General features: G+C 40.1%; 1 protein-coding gene across 3 annotated transcripts in view; it reads right to left on the reverse strand.

Annotated features, from left to right (window-relative positions):
* Positions 1-2,370: 2,370 nt before the first annotated feature.
* The window catches only part of LOC1277436 (myb-like protein I), a 70,814-nt gene continuing 55,874 nt past the window's right edge, over positions 2,371-17,310 (reverse strand). For all 3 annotated transcript variants that reach the window (XM_061662047.1, XM_061662048.1, XM_061662049.1), the window contains exons 4-5: positions 10,816-11,021; positions 2,371-7,542 (exon numbers count right to left, since the gene is read on the reverse strand). In XM_061662047.1, the coding sequence (XP_061518031.1) occupies positions 7,392-7,542; positions 10,816-11,021 (357 nt within the window). In that variant the 3' untranslated portion in view covers positions 2,371-7,391. The remainder of the gene's footprint in view (positions 7,543-10,815; positions 11,022-17,310) is intronic.

The raw sequence follows: 17,310 nt of genomic DNA on the forward strand, positions 1-17,310 counted from the left end.
GTTATACAGTAGAACGTCGATTATCTGGGGGCGGATTAACCGGCGGGCGGCTTAACCGTGCGCATAAATGTGACAGCTGTTCAAACGTACAGTGAACATTTGCTGCGATAGTCAAGTGGGCAACCAGTTTTTTGTGCAGCTCTGTAGTGTCTATTGGTGTTTTCGAAATTTATTTTTGTTCATGAACAGTTGTTAAACCTATAGTTATTGATTAAAATAATATTCTACTAACGATTTATCGATTGGTTCAAGGTGAATTAATCATAAACTAGTGGATTATTACATTTTTATATGAATTTGAATTTGACGGATAATGGTCCAAATCCGTGCAAATCGATTAACCGGCAAACGCCCGGTCCCGAGCAAGGATTATGTATTTAGAAGGTTGATTTTTATCGCTTTTGCTGGGCGACATTGTGGGGGACATCTGTCATTCTCTGCATACAAATTTCATTACCCCGCACCAGCCCTCCCCGATTTTTATACCGGAGCCCCCGGAAGAGAAATGTCAAGTCGAGAAATGTCATTTTACTCTGAACAACTTCACCTTGTCATTTATAACACCTTGGTCCCGAGCTGCCCGGATAATCGACGTTCCACTGTATTATTAAAATCATCCAAATAATCGCAATATTATACGAAAAATGAAGTGCGATAAAATCGCATGCGATGGAGCACAGACACGGGCCTTAATCAGTTTTCAAGGGCTTTCTGCTGTCAAATGGTATCCAAGTTGGCCAAATCGATTTTGGCTAATATTTGACCTCTTTTCCTACACAGACCTTGCATGGTCCTATAGGAATCTAAAAATCTATAATCTATAAGAGACCTATAGGAATCTAAAAATTCTGATAGGGTTTGATCATCCCAAGCCCTGCAGCTACCTTCACTTTCATTAATACCTTCCACAGCTTCTAGTAGGATAATTTCTTTCATCCCCACAATCCCTATTTACCAAAATCCTCGTTCTGTTCAGTTTTTATTGGATTTTTTTTAGTTTGTTTTATTTTGTCTACTTAAAAAATTATACTTTTACAATAATAGTTGCTCGAATGTTGCCTTTTTAATGCCGCACGCCACACAACCGCGCCCGCATCGCCCACACGCACGTGTAATCTCATAGATTCGTCCATTGATCGAGTGTGTTTTCTGGTTTTGCTTTCAACTTTACTGCCTCCTTTACTTCTGTTTCTCTCTGCGCTATTGTGGTGTGCTGGCATAATTGTTGTCATTTTACAATTGTGTCCTTTGTGGTTGTAATGTTGTTTTGTTTTGTTTCGTTTCGTTCGTTCGGCACTGTCTCATTCTTTTTTCATTGCTTTTTTTTTCAACATTCTTCAATTATTTTATAGTACTGTTAGAATGGTGAAAAGTGTTTTTCGTTTACGTTTGTTAGTGTTTCTTTAGTGCTCTTCTCGTAACCTTTTTTTTCTTTTAATAGAATTTCATTGCACTTTGGTCGACTTCTGGTTCGAGTTTGCTCGAGCTACGTACGGGCGACGGTAATTTGGAACTCGTTTTTTGACCTATTAAAACCACACCTTTATCTAATGCTTTCGACCAACATTCGGCCACACACGCTCACTAGCGGGCCACGATTGTTGAACAGGGAAGGTAAAGGGTAAATAAAGGAAAGGTACCCATGCCCCAACAACCAACCACTCTCTAAGTTGGGATCGACATTCATTAAAACAGTACTTTGGCCAATCCAATCTATACAACCGCAGGGCACGGCGCGACCGCACCGTTGTAAGCAATGATGCAAGTTTGCTTGCAAGTGTTGTTTTCGCTTGCTCATAAACAATGGCTTTTGGTCGACAAAATCTTCATGAACGCTTCGCTCATCGCTTTTTAGTTTTTTTCCGTTTGAAAGTTTAAATTGCTCAACAATTAATCAAACAAAAGGGTGACATGCGCGGCAACCGGTTTACGCTAACGCCCTCTGCACTTAACTAACGTGTGATCTCCAGAGGTGTGATCCCAGCAGCAACAGTTAGGTCTCTCCAGTAAAGAGACTTTCGTATTTTGTTGTCGCTCTTGGTAGGATGACTAATCGACTTAACCAGTGTAGCCCGACTTAACCAAGAGAACCGTCACCGACTTTCCATCTACAAGTTCCGAGACGTTTTGTGAAAGTTTTACAACGATAAAATCATACAGAGCTTAGTATTTGTTAGTACGGGGTTTCTGCTTTCTGCCGCAAAAGTTACCATTTCACTATATCCTACAGTTTGAAACTCTCTTTCATTTCCTGTGTGTTCTTTCTGGTTCTGGCATTTTTTTGTTTGTTTTCCACTATTTTTTGCGTGGTGACATTTAAAGTTTTTTGTTTTGTTTTTCGATTTCGAATCGGTTTGCCCTTTTTATTCGTTTTGTTTTTTGTTTTGTCTAATTCAACGCACTTTCCCTCTTTACGATGGAGTCAGCCCACTTTTACTACCGGCGATGCTTAGTGCTCGTTCAGTTTGCTTCCTCTTCTTTTTAGTTTCGATGCAACTTCTTGCTACTTGTCTTCTTTTTTTTAATCTTCGTAACTCCTCCGCTCTCACTTTACTAAAGGGTTATCAAGTTTTTAATTCAACATTCAACATTATATCCATAGTAGTGTTTTCTTTTCCAGTGTGTTTTATTCGTATTGTTTTTTGTTTTGTTATTTTCTTTTTTGTGTTTGTGTGTTTGTTCGTTTTTTCTCTTCTTCTGTTTTTTTATCTTTTATTACATGTCTTTTGTATTTTTCTGTTCAGTTTTGCAATTTTACGTTAATCTACTCATTATAATCAACCAGTTTTGTGTTTCTCCTTTCTCCCGTTCCGTTTTCTATGATTTATCCCATCTACAGAAGAGGGTCCCACTACCAAATTTAGTGTACTTGTTTTTTTTTTGTTTCGTAGGTTTCTAGCTCCGTTTTCTACTCCTTTTCCTTCCTCCATAGGTCGTAATACTTTCAACAGTGCCCCTTCGTTGGGGAAACCATTAAAAAATGGGAGGTTTGGGGTGGAAATCTTTATACTTTATTCATTTCATCTATAGGTGTTACAAATGTGGAAGAAGAATTCTTTTTCGAATTGTTTATTTTTGTTGCGAGCGCCCATTATTATTACACAACTCGGCACTGGCAAACATCTTTTGGATTTATGGTTTTCCTACTCACACACACACACATGCACCCTTACTGCTTACTAATTGCACATCATCCGGCCACACCTACTAACTTCCAAATTACGTTCGCTCGCTCAAAGATCTTACCCTATCTTACCACCCATCATCGCTTTACTCTTGTGGTTGGACATTTGGTTTGGAACGGAATAGAATGAGATATGCATAAAACTAAGCGTTGTCATTTGTGGGTTTCGAGGGTTGAGATTATTAGGGCGAGATTCACTCATCTAGAAAACGAAAAAAAACACAAAATGTTATTAAACATTCTCACTGCGCAAACCCGAGTTTGGGGCCGCTTGACTTTAAAGTTGTTCTTAATGGCTGGACAACGAATGACACTCAATATGCTTAGAGTTACGTGCTCTTGAGTACAGAAACTTACTGTCCCTGTTACTGTACACTTGCAGGGCTTTCCAGAAGTTCATATAGCTGTGGGACAATTCCTTGACTCTTTCTTATGGCAAGTGTACTTTATATGATGGAAATTGGACTCTATAGCATCCTTGTTGGACAAATCTAATAGGAATTTCCAAGGAGGCTGTGCAAAAAGGGTGCCATAGAGTCCAATTTCCATCATATAAAGTTCACTTCCCATAAGAAAGAGTCACTAATGTGTCCCACAACTATGAGCACTCTTGGCAAACCCTGTATGTAAATTAGGCGACCGACTGGGCACATCGATCAATCTTAAGAATTAGCAAAGAAAGGAATGGAAACGACTTCTGGATGGATGGAATGCGGTGGATCACCACGTGTGGGATCGCGTTCTTTTAGCCAGTTGCTGTCCAGTTTTGCCCCACACACACACTATTCAGCGTTCTTTTTCACTTGTGTGTAGCATTTACTTCTATTTACAACATTGCACTCAAAATAAGGAACAAATGTATAATTGAAAGATTCTATTCCTTTCTTCCTTAAATGTAGCAATTAAATTTTAATGATATAGTATGGAACGTAAGTCGTAACCGCGGATGCTTTAATAATTATAAGCTTCTTCCCCCGTGTGAGTACTGCGTAAGAGACGGATTTGAATTCGTTGGTAAAGCGGTTGTGTTTTAGGTCGTAAATCAAACCAATACCTTTGCATTTAAATGCTAGCTTAGTAGGTAAATTAATATCATAAAATACCACCATTCCTTCGTGTGAGCATTTGCTGAAAGTATTCAAACGAAAGTGGACGAAAGGAGAAGAAAAATCACATTACTTAAACACATTCCTGATATGTGAAAATTAACTCTAGACGGAATGCATTAAACGGAAGCATCATTTTGGTAGGAAAACAAATAAATTGCACGGCATGCTTATTAGAAATAAATAAATGTAATAACATAAAATAACATAATGTAACAGTAACACAATGTAACACAATGTAACACATAGCGTTATACAGTGCGCAACACAGTTATAGTAAGGTATGGTTTGTTTTGATTCAAGTTGATAAACATTGAATTGAAATTGATAAAAATAAATGCTGCAGTAGTGCATTTTTACACCATCAATAGAGTATCAAAATCTTTTTCAAATAGGGAAGGATTTACAAAAACAAAAAAAAAATCTTACTACAAGCTTGTGTAGCTACCGCACAAGACCTTTTTCCAAAATTAGTGCTTAATTACAAGCAGTTTCTTAGAAGCTGACATAAAAGAAATGTATTGTAAAATGCATTTGAAAACGTTCTATGGCATAAATTTTAAAACTTTTAAAATTTTAAACTCTTTTTAATTTCAGCTTTTTTGCATCGATTTAATCCGTGTTGTGAACTGCTAAACATTCAACTGAATTTTGACTAAATTGAATATTCCATAACATGTTAGCAATATCTTAAAACATGTTTAAAAAATATGTATAGATCGAAAGAAATTACCAATTTTTTCTGGAATTAAGAACATTACGGTTTGTAAATGTTCATTTTTTTGTTGAAATCTTTGTTCTTACTAAACATAAAATAGCCCCACCAAGTATGAATGAGCTTTTGTATGATTCAAAATACATCATCAAATTTTTAATCGATTTTATCATGTTATAATATTTTCCATATACAAACACAAACGAAACAAGCCGTGCTATAATTGTGTTACGCACTGTAGATGACTGTATTGTACCGCACATGGGGTGAGCCCCATCACTGTCGACATATCCGTTGACTAGAGAGACGTTTAGAGATCAGTAGCCTTTGCTTTTTTTTTTGGAACAACCACAGACAGACCGGACAGACCGGTCCAGTTTGCGATTGAGTAAACGCTAAAACCACACCACACTATCACACTACAGGCATCCGCTACGGTTTTCCGCTCCACTTATCCACGCCCTTCCTAGCTAACCTAACCGCTGCGTGACAGTAACGCAAAGAGAGAAGAAACCCCAATAACATTCACTGCATGAACTTGACAATATACAGAAAATGGTTAGTACCCGCGAAAGGGATCGATAAAAGGATCAAACGAACATCCTTTGTCCCACTCATCGTCCGTTTAATATCCGCCGGTAGGGGATGCGTTAATGTACCTCGGTGCAGGATGTATCCTATCCTCATTCGGTTACTATATCCGGTTTTGCTTTTGTATGGAGTTTGAAACAAACAAACAAACAAAAAAAAACAAATGGAATGTTTTGCCCCTTTTTTGTGGCCCTGGGTGGGCCTGGGATTTTTACCCCAAAGCTGACAAACAAGGTCCACAAATCGCAAAAATCCACTAATTTCATCCCAAGTTTGAGTTTATCTTTTCTCTGTGACCGGATTGAATCCTTCCTTACCCCTTGTAACCGTTCTTTTAACCACTTTACTTGCTTGTTTCATTTTGGTTGTTTCTACTTTCATTCACAACTCACATCGCACACACACACAGACACGTTCCTACTATTTAACTTGTTCGTTTTTCTTCTTTTTTTGTTCGATTTTGTACAACATTTTAACGATTTCATGCAACGTTTTTATGCTTTCTTTTGCCGTTTGTTCTGTTTTCTTCATTCTTCTACATTCTTTCCATTGCGTCGGACTGGTGTAGGGCAGTGTTTTTATCCGTAGGTTTCCTATGCTTTCTTTTTCTGATGCTTCTTTTTGTCTCTAGTGTACGGTATATTTGGTATATCTGTTGTCGTTTGTTTTTCATACTTTTCTTGATGGGGTTATTTGAAGCGGTTTGCTGCTGTCCCTTTCTTACTCACATTTACTGTATGCTCGTGATCGAGTGTCTGTGTGAGGTTCCGCTAATTTAATGCCGCTTAACGAATGTTTTTATAGATTTAAATCACATTACTTTCTCATGTCACGTGCGTCATGATGTTGCCTTGCTTTGTTTTGTTTTGTTTTGCTTTCTGGTCGAGCTTGGTACGTATGTTTTGTTTTGTTGTTGTTTTGTATGGGACTTAAATACACTTTATTTTCTCCTTTCCCTTCACAGAAGTGACTGTCTGCTGCCAGTTCAAACTATTGCAAAAGTAATCCCATATGTTTTCGTTACTACTACTGCCATCGTTAGTGCCTGTCCACCCTTCCGGACAGTCGACGAGGAAAGGGATCAAATCTTACTACTCTTCTCTCTAAAGAACTGAGATTCGAACATTGCTCTTGACTAGATCTCTGTTGTACGATCGAAAGGAAAGAGTCCTTTCGTTTCGTCCTTGCCTTGCTTTCATACCTCCTTGAAGTAGTTGAACGAGATGGCACTATACTGAGTATTGGTAGCTTTTGGTTGGTTTTGCTTTCTGTAGAGTTTAAACCCTTCAAGTTGAGATCTAAAGTTGAGGCAAATTGCAGAGTGCAGATTTTTCTTTTCTTCGACAAAGGTCACCCGTCTTGCTCTCCTGTGCACCGCCCCACTCGGGCATGCTCTTGCCCAATTGCTATCCAGCGCAATCGCACAAGACGGGGCACGGGATGAGGACGCATCAATAAAAAAACAATAAATGGAATAAGGAATGGTACATTCCCAACGAACTATTAAACATATCTCCTTTTTTTGTTTCACTTTCACCGTTTTCACCGATTCCTCCTTTTTCTGGCGTATGATGAGCATCTCTGCTAGCTGCTAGGCGTCAACTCCCCTTGCCCGGGGAGACGCCACCAAGATGGACCAAGATGGGGTTGCGAGAGTGGGGGATGGTCCCCGCATTTACGGTGCGCATCAGACGACGCTGGTCAGCTCCTGCAGGGTGCTGGTCGCGTGCTGGTACTTCTGCTGCTGGCCGGCAATCGAGAGCCGGACGACGACCTCGCGCGGATGCCGGGAGCGTCAAGCCGCACCGCACGGCAGGTTGCCGCCGGCGTTCGCGTTCGTGCTCATGCCGCACGCCTTCAGCTCGGTGAAGATTTCGGTGAAGAAGCCCGGCTCGGCGTTAATGCGCAGCATGTTCGAGGAGAGGCGGTTCACGATCAGCAAACATCTGGAAGCGGAACGAGAGAGAGATAAAGGTTAGTGAAATGTTGAGTGTTGTGGGCTTTTCAGGGTACTTCTTTGGTTTTTTGAGAGCAATCTGGAGGTACTAAAAATGGCCCAGAGCATACATTAATCTTTGCTCATAACTCAATTTATGAATTCTCCCCTTCAGAAACGCTTGCTTGGTTCATTGAGCTGAAATACCCAATGGCATTGTGCAATAATTAAAACCAGACCTAACACATCCGCCGAGGCAGACATTCATTACCTTCGTGCCAACCACACTCTCTTTTCAATGTCTGTGAGGGCAGAAAAAAGACCCCCCGAGTGGCACGCAACTTGCCGAGATGTCAGGCATTGAATCAATCCTTACGGTCGTGCGGTGATGCATCCGCGCGTGTGTGCAGGATGATGGAATGCTTTCGATTGTTTTGGTCACGACGGTTCTGTCGAAATAAATCCATCAGGATTTCCCTCCTTTCCGTCTCCTGCTCGCTGGCCATGTTTTATCGCATTGCAATTTGTATCAGTCTTGCGTGGTGCGTGTTATAAATGGTTGAAACTAAACGCAATTGCCCGTGAGCCGTTTAGAGGATGCCCAGACATAAAGGATAATTAAATGCGTTGAGGTTGCGTGCATTTATATCAAACTATGTCCATGTTGAATGTTTTATAAATATATTCCAACTACTGTGAAAGTTTTATAGCAATTTTTTAGGCAGAGAATGTGTAACATAACAGCACAGAGGTAAGTTTTGACAAAACGAGACGCTAGGAATCGGTATGCATTTCAGTACGTTTTAAGCTTTGTTAAATCCAACTTGTTGAAGAGAACTATACAATACTAAATTCGAGGTATTGAATAGCAAGTGACATTGTTATCACAGTGAAGCAGCAAATCTATGCCTTTTTTGCATCAACCATGCATCTTTTTTCAATTCTTTGAAATTAAGAGCCGGTTCCCAGATCAGATCCTTGTAGGGGTTCGAACCAGTGCTGCAAAATGTCATGAGCATCACAATATACAGTCTGTTCCCGAGTTACGCGGTTTCTGCGTTCCCGACGAATCCGCGTAACTCGAATATCCGCGTAAGTCGAATTTCATGTTTTTTTACTAAAATACTATTTATTACTCGCAGTTTTTGATTTAAATTAATACTTTTATACACTTTGTTGTGTCCGCACAAATGAAACATGAGACGGTGTGTACGGCACAAACAGAATATGTATATATTCACTATCTTTGGTTTATATTAGTTACACGGATACGAATACATTATAAATATTATCTCAAATAACTACACGCAATGCGGGGAGAGGACGACTGGTCCTTCTCGCGCCGCGGTCCTCACTGAGGACGTCATCGGATGACAGCCCTGCTGTCAACGGCGAGCCCTCAGGATGAGACAGCGGTCTGTCCACAACACACTTTATCATTTATTTGATATGATTCGTGCAGAAAATTCTAATATTTCTGGCTTTTAAGCGGTTTCAATTTGTTAGCAAAAATGCAATTTATACCGAACTTGAAGCAAATTGTACTGATTTGACATTTAATCTGTCAAACTTCGAAAACCGCGTATCTCCGAATCCGCGTAAGTCGAGAACCGTGTAACTCGGGAACAGACTGTATTCACCAACGAAAATAATGAACATATCCGGGGTAGCTTGACATGCCGAACGTGACATGCGAGTGTATAAGTTCAACGCGATACTTTGACTCACAAGCTAAGTTTAATGTCGGCGCAAGCATAATTATGACATTTTCAGTGCTGCCAAATGCCACTGAGAGTCACCAACACTCATGATTTAAACGAAGCACACAACTGAGATGATCAGAGGTGAGACAGAAACATTTGGAGGACCAATCACATGCTTGTTGACAATTTGTTTAGCATCCAATTCTTAATCACTTACTTGGTCACGACATTTTGTGCCGATGATAATCACGACATTCTTGGAATATACTTGACGAGTGGTCCCAAGCATCTAAATGCACAGAGAGCAGGAGCATCTTACTCTGGGTTGATCTGGTTTTAAGGTCTGTTGGGTCAAACAGAGCGAGAAAGTATGCTCATTTTGTTTCGTGGAAACACTCGCACGCACCGCATACTATCCGCATGACTATCGGGATGATCACCGACTGAAGATGTCGCGACCAAGTGACTGACCAAGAGTTGGTTGCACACAATGTCACCAAGCATGTGATGGTCGCAACAGCTGTTTGAGTCTCACTTCTGAGCATCACAGTAGGGCTCGTGACACTGACATGATTTTGTTTCAGCCGGAATTTGTCGCGACTATGTCAGTGACATTTTGCAGAACTGATCACAGTAAAAAAGTCATGACAATGTGACTGACCACTCAATGGTCGCAACAATATCACGAATCATGTATTGATCACACCAATCGTTTTGAGTATCACTCCTGATTATCACAATTGAGTACTTGACGCTGACATGGATTTTGTTTCGGTCAGATTATTTTTCTATGACATTGACAGTGACATTTTGCAGCACTGGTTTCAACTACTTCCGGTCTTTGCCTGAAACAATGCCTGGACTATTAAGAATGCATGCTTCGTTTACCTAACTGTTTCATTTTCTATACACATAAGGGATCTTTAAATGTGTAGCAGATTTACTCCTTACATGGTGCTGGTAAGGATGTAGAATATAACTTCATGATTGACTTACAGTCATTCAAAATTGCTTCGTGTGACACTCGCTGCCTTTGGCATCCAAAATAATGAATCATATAAATCATTGTACATCTTGGAAACAGCATAGAAAATCTGCTTCCTCACTGTTGCTTTAATTAATTGCTCCCTTTCTGTATTCTTTCCCGTTCCGTATTCACTCGGCAATTTCCAATGGCAATGGCCTAGCAATTGCCAATAAATAACTCGCGTCGCCTACCGGAGACGGCGCATTAGCATGGCGACATAAATATCAAGCTGCCCATCTATTCCTTCCTCCGGATTTTGGGTCTGGTGCGCTTCCAGCACCAAAACGCTAGTCTTTTTTTTCGGTAATGAAAACGACACCGTGTGAATTATGTGTTTTTGTTACACAGTTCCGCCCTATTTACACCAGAAAAAACAAGAAGCTTAAAGCTTTTCCAATGATTAATAGCTGTGCGGGAAGTTGCCGCGAGAATGCCTTCTCGATAAGCCGTATTTGTTTACCGTCCCATAGACAGCAGCTTTCTTATTCCGTTAAAGCCAAACGATGGTTGCAAGCTTTTGCTGGGTTGACAATGGTTTTTTGTTGCCACTTACCTGTCCCAGAACTTGTCCTTCGAGTCTTCCACTAGGAACGGTTTCAGCGGGTAGCTAATTTCATTGCCCATGTACGAGTAGGACAGGTAGAGGCAGGTTAGGACGGCGGCTTGCAGTTCCGCTTCCTTCGTTTCCTCGCCGTCGACCAGCTCGCGGACGAGCATGTAGACGAACACCACGTTCGCCGGGTTGATGAAGGCAACGTCCTGTTTTGGGGAGGGAGATAAATTAAAAACAAGGATGAGTTGGTTTCGAGGTGGATGCATTATAAGTATTGTTATAAATATTGTTGTAATTCTATAACCAATTTATTGTTTTCGAGATATCAAAAAGATAACTAGAATAGATAGAATTAAAACATCAAGAATAATATATTTTTAACTCGTTTTAAAACATACGGTATTTACCATTTCATCTATTTTGAATCCCTTTGTTGCGCTCCCCGGCGCTAATGGGCTAATGTACAATTAGCAATAGAGCCCCTGACAAATCTACAATCAAGTGTATGTCAAATTTGAGCACAATATTTGTAAAATGTCGTTGGCTTCTAAAGAAAAGCCCCTATTAATCACTTTTCAGGATTCATTCTGGATTAAAAACCTCTTTAGGCTTTAGTCGCATTCCTTTCCTGAGTGGTTTGACTTTCCGTGACATGTTGTTATTATGATTAATTCGGCCCATTAATTGCAGGAATATTCAGGCAGATGAGGAATTGCCGTTATTAGTTAGCAGTAACGGGATGCTCGTTTCGTTTTACGCTATCACTTGTTTCGTTCAATCACTGTACCTATTTTCGTTATTTTAAACTGTATCTGATTCTGTTCCTTGTTTTCTCAAAACCAATTGCTGCAATCTATGGCAAACTATGGCAGCTCTAATCTACACCAATAATTAAATTAACAAACATAATCTTTAATAAACAAAAGTATATTATCTTAAATAATCGAAAGAATCGATAGATCGATATTAAATAATATTCCAAAATTAAAAACTAATGTAATCTTCAAGTGTGATTACAATGTCGAGTTACAGGGCTTCCCACGATTCGTCCCACGATTTATTGTATTTTACCCAGATAAGTATTTTTTTCTAAATTTTCAATGAGACGATATCAGTAAATCGTACGAACGATCCAAAAGTAGATTGGAATCAGTGAAAAAAAAAACCTGAAAATAACCCAAAAACAGCCAAAACTCGAATGTAAAATTCTATAACTTAAGGCCGTACCATACTACGGCAATGTTTAGTGTTGTGAATAGAGTGGAAAAAAAAACTGTACAAGTGTGATATGGAAGACATTCTTTCTTTTTGTCTGCTGCTTGGGATTGCCGACCTACATGGCCAAAATTACATTGCAGTAAAAATATCTTTGAATCTTTTTGACCAAGTATAATCATATAGTTTAATTCAGGATATCTTTACATTACACAGGATTTATTTGCAACCCTTGTTAGTAGAGATCGTTTACTTAAAGAACTCATAAAATTGGTCGAACGAAAACAGAAAACCGTTGCATGAGAATTTTGAATTTAATACAGGGTTTCCCACGATTTATGGGTTGATTCCCATGATTTTTTGGTGAGTTCCCATAGATTTTTGGTTCGTTCCCATAATTTATTGCTATTTTCCAATTGGATATGAATACAATTGGAGCAAATAATTATGGGAAACGGCCAACAAATCGTGGGAACGCACCAAAAAAAATAAGAGAACCCACCAAAAATGGATGGCAACCAATAAATCGTGGGAAACCCTGTAATAACATCTTTTTATTTGTATTTTGTCAAAGAGAACAAGATAAAAAATGTATTAAATAAAAGAATAAGCTATTGCTTCACACAATCCCATATGAATTTAATTTACAAAATCAATTTGAATGGGTGTACCACCGCGCGTGTGTGTGTGTGTGTGTGTGTGTGTGTGTGTGTGTGTGTCAACGAGGTTGAGGGGGTGTGGGGAAGACAGTATCGTAACCTCAAAACCTCATAACATGCAACCTGCATTAGACTGGATGCTGCTCCTGCTGCTCCTGACAGCCATCGTGCAGCAGTGATTCGTGCTTATCAAAAGCGATAACCCTACGGCCCAAGTAAATGTTGCTCTGTTAGTGTGTGTGTTTGTGTGTGCATCCGTGACAGGACATGCAAATGTGGAATCTCCATTTATCCGAAGAGCTGCGTCTTCCGTCCCCATCAGAGCTGTGCCAGCAGCGCTCGTTAGCTTTCCCACTGTAATCATCAGCAGCACATGCAATCTACCGCTCTCTGGTTGGTTGGGAAATGGTTGTGAGTACCCACACTAGAAAAAGAAGCGCAGCAATAGTAGAGAGAAAAAAAAGCGGATTTAGATTGCAAATGTTGTCCCACTGCCCACTGCTCCGTTCTGCTGGCTGCCACTCGCTTGCGCGCGTGTTGGATAGATATCGAAACTGTTATATCCGGTGTGCCTGTGTTCGCGATAGTGCGATGTAATTTATTCATGCGAGAACGGATTCAGGTCGCCGACGTACGACGATTGGGGCTTGTGTTTTTTTGTTGTTGGTTTTCCTTTGTTTTATTTGGTTTCCCTCTTTTACACATTCAACTGCAGCACGCAGGAGCGTTGATTTTTCAAACACATACGGGTGGTGCGCTTCTAACTGTGTGAGCTTTCATCCTGACGGCGGTGCGATAAGCGCAAATTCATTCAACTTCGTGCGTCAGGAACGGGTACATGTGTGTGTGTTTGTGTGTGTGTATGAGACCCATCGCGACAAGAACACATCTGGCAAAGGATGGTGGACAACTTTTCGGGCGGGGTGGGAAGAGAGCGAATGAAGCGCTCAGTTTGGGTGAATTATTTAACCAACGGGGCAGGTTGTCAAAAGCAACGTCACCATCCAAACGCGACCGCATATGCGCCCGGAGGTGCAGGTGTACCGCAGATGCAACGCAGGTGTATGGGTATGGGGGATATAAATACATCACCGTGTGCGACTTGTGCGTCTTAAGCTGGGAGTAGTCAGCAAAGGAGTATGTCAAAAATAGGGAAAAAAGGAAAAAGGAATAGAAATGCTATTAAGATGGCGTGACGTGAGTCGTTGACGGAAGTGGAAATAAATTAAATGTCATACGCATTTGCATGAGCGACACGAGAGGTGAATGATCGAAAGTGTGCATTGGACTGCAACATAAGGCAATTAGATTAAAATGAGCCGTTTTATATTTGATTAGACATTTTCCGACACTCTTTAAGGGAACAATTGTAAAGTTATGTTTAGTTAGGAGCCCAGAAATATTACATTTAATCCATAAATTCGATGTAAACTTGTCCTTTCTCATGAATTTCCAACAGCGTACAACGTAATAGTAATGATACTAATTTTACCCTCAGCTTAGCCATGCATAGCAGCAGTTACATTTAGCACAAATATTCTTTGGATCTTCTACCCAATTATTTACAAGTCCTTGTTCGACATTGTAGCACGGCTTGAAACAGTGCTATTTATATCCATTTTATCGGCGAGTTGTGAGTCAGCCATGATCTACATCCAAAAAGGAGGTCTAAAAACGAACGTTGAAACATTCTTATTAAAGAGGATAATGTCATCGAGAAGGTCTAATCTTTAGCTACACATTTCAACAGCTCTCATGGAAGACACTTTTCCGCTGCTTGCAATTGTACTGTCTTGTGTTTGTCTACTAACAATTCTATGATTTTGATCAAAGACTGTTGTTATTTACGAAAAAAAGTCGTGCTTAGAGCATCTTAGTCTAATGGGATTAGTTTGTTCAATTAGATTTTTAAGAGCTTTAAACTGAGGTCAATTCATCTTGTCCCTGGAATGATTGCTAAGTGATATGCATCTAATTAAAACTTCTAATATGCTTCTCATGAACTGAAAGCTAAAACGGAAAGCAAACACTTAAACTTGTAGTCTGAGGTAAATAATGAAGTCAGCAAAAAAGAAAAGACTGAATAGAAAAGGAAAAACAGAACAAACAGGACAAGAAGAATGAAGGAAAAATGTAACAAAATTTAAGAACCATTGACAAGGGAAAAGAATAATACAAGGAAGAGAAAACGAAAATTTTGGCAATAAAAATGACTAAAAACGAGAAAAGGTATGAAAAAAAAAAATAATAAATTAGCTAAGAACGAAAAAAATAAATCATTAATTTCCAATTGGATATGCAAAGCTCTGAAGAAGCTTGTCCACATTTCAATAACACATTCAAAATCATTAGTTTCCAATTGGATATGCCAAGCGGAAAGCGTTGAAAAAGCTTGTCCCCATTTCAATAACGACTGGTTTAAAAGATGTCGCCTAGTCGCCATCGTCGCTTTGTAGCACTAATCTCCCAGTCTGCTTACTATTACGACCAGCAGATAATCAGTCGATTTGATAAGAAGAAAGATTATAACCGTCCAGCTTAAGCACAGTCAGATCAGATAAAAAAAGTTCGCAAAATTTCATTCATTAAGCTCACTTCGAATGCTTCAAATCGCAGTCGCAAATATTGCTTTATCGATTTAGAGCGCTTGGGAAGCCACACAAACCCAAATCTCAATCGCAAAACCACCATCTTGACCGTAGCGTAGCGATAAAGTGGATGCGATATCATCTACTGATCAATATTGATTTTATTTGCCGATAACTCTCCCAACTTCATCGAGTAAACCGAGGCAAGCGATTCGATAAACCAACATCGGCGGGAGCTTAAGCGTAAATCTCTGCCATGCTGGTCTTAAGTACATCCAGCAGCGGCTTGGTGATTGAGGGAAGCCTGATAATAATCGAACGATTTATAGCGTGCTGTAATCGGATTTAGAGAAAAGAGTTTCCTCTGCCGGCGTTCTGTACAAAGATAAAGAAAAGTTATTAAAAAGGAGAAAAAATACAACCAAACAAGAGAAGTCTGTTCTTGCTGTTCTGCACAAACTACTTTTACGGCCTTTTTTGATAATAATAGCAAACGCTCTGCATACAGGGTTTCCCACGATTTATTGGTTGGTTCCCATTAATTTTTGGTGTATTCCCATATTTTTTTCGTGCGTTCCCACGATTTTTTGGTCGTTTCCCATAATTTTTTGGTCTAATTGTATTGATATCCAATCGGAAAATACCAATAAATTATGGGATCGAACCAACAATCTATGGGATACTACCAAAAAATCGTGGGAACGCACCAAAAAATCATGGGAACTGACCAATAAATCGTGGGAAACCCTGTAAGAAGCGTGGCTTGGATTAATAGCGAAACTTCCTTGTGTAATCAATTGTATCGTTTTAGCTAGCCGCTAGCTTTACCAAACCTTTCAGTCGATCGTGTCCAATCCTTTGTAGGGCAAAATTCGACCATTATAATATACCTTTCGTTTGTTGCTTACAGCGCTAATATCATGGGCATGGGTTTATTTATCATCCTAAAAACGTGCACCAAAATAGCATCAACCTGACCTCTTCTAAAGCATTCTGTTCATCTTGCCAGGACCCGCGTTGTTTGGCTCGGGGCCAATGGAAATGCATTAATCACGTGGGGTGGACCCCCGGTGGCGTAACATTAAATCAACTCTCACCTGCGGGACCAAACATCCGGGCCAAAAACATCTTAAAAAAAAGGAAAACAAGATAACAACACTCACACAAACCTTCCCACCGAAACCACATGAAAACTATTTTTCTTCCGCTTTCTGTCGAGATAAATCAACAGCCCTTCCTACTGGGTGGGGAGGATGAAAAGTGCCACTACACATGCCATTACCGAACCGAAGCTTTCGATGTGGACACCGATATTGGCCGAGTGGCGATGAGGGAGCCCACCCGCGCACTGTACACACACACTGATGGAAAAAGTTTCCTCCATTACAACCGGGTGGCCTTTTGTTAGGCAGGGGGGAAATTCAGGAAAATGACACACACACACACACACACACACACACACACATACACACACACACACACACACACACACACACACACACACACACACACACACACACACACACACACACACACACACACACACACACACACACACACACACACACACACACACACACACACACACACACACACACACACACACACACACACACACACACACACACACACACACACACACACACACACACACACACACACACACACACACACACACACACACACACACACACACACACACACACACACACACACACACACACACACGCACAACACTTTCCTGGGAGTTGGGACTTTATTTATGCTCGTGGGAGCTTGGGCAAAACTAATTTCCAACAGATCAACGGAAAGTACTGCAGAAAAAAGAGTGATGCTGCATTGTTTAACTCGTGAAAGGTTATTTGTGAGGTACAAATGGGTATACAAAAGAAAAAAACGTGGGGAAATATATTTCATTTCATCTGGTCTGGTTTTATATTGAACGTATTTGGGTGTGTTGAACTCAACAATATGGCACAGAAAAATGGCTTGATGGAAGAGAAATTTTAAGTGATGGATCTTTTTACAACCAA

This window comes from Anopheles gambiae, chromosome 3 (genome assembly GCF_943734735.2).
Source record: "Anopheles gambiae chromosome 3, idAnoGambNW_F1_1, whole genome shotgun sequence".
Lineage (NCBI taxonomy): Eukaryota > Metazoa > Arthropoda > Insecta > Diptera > Culicidae > Anopheles > Anopheles gambiae.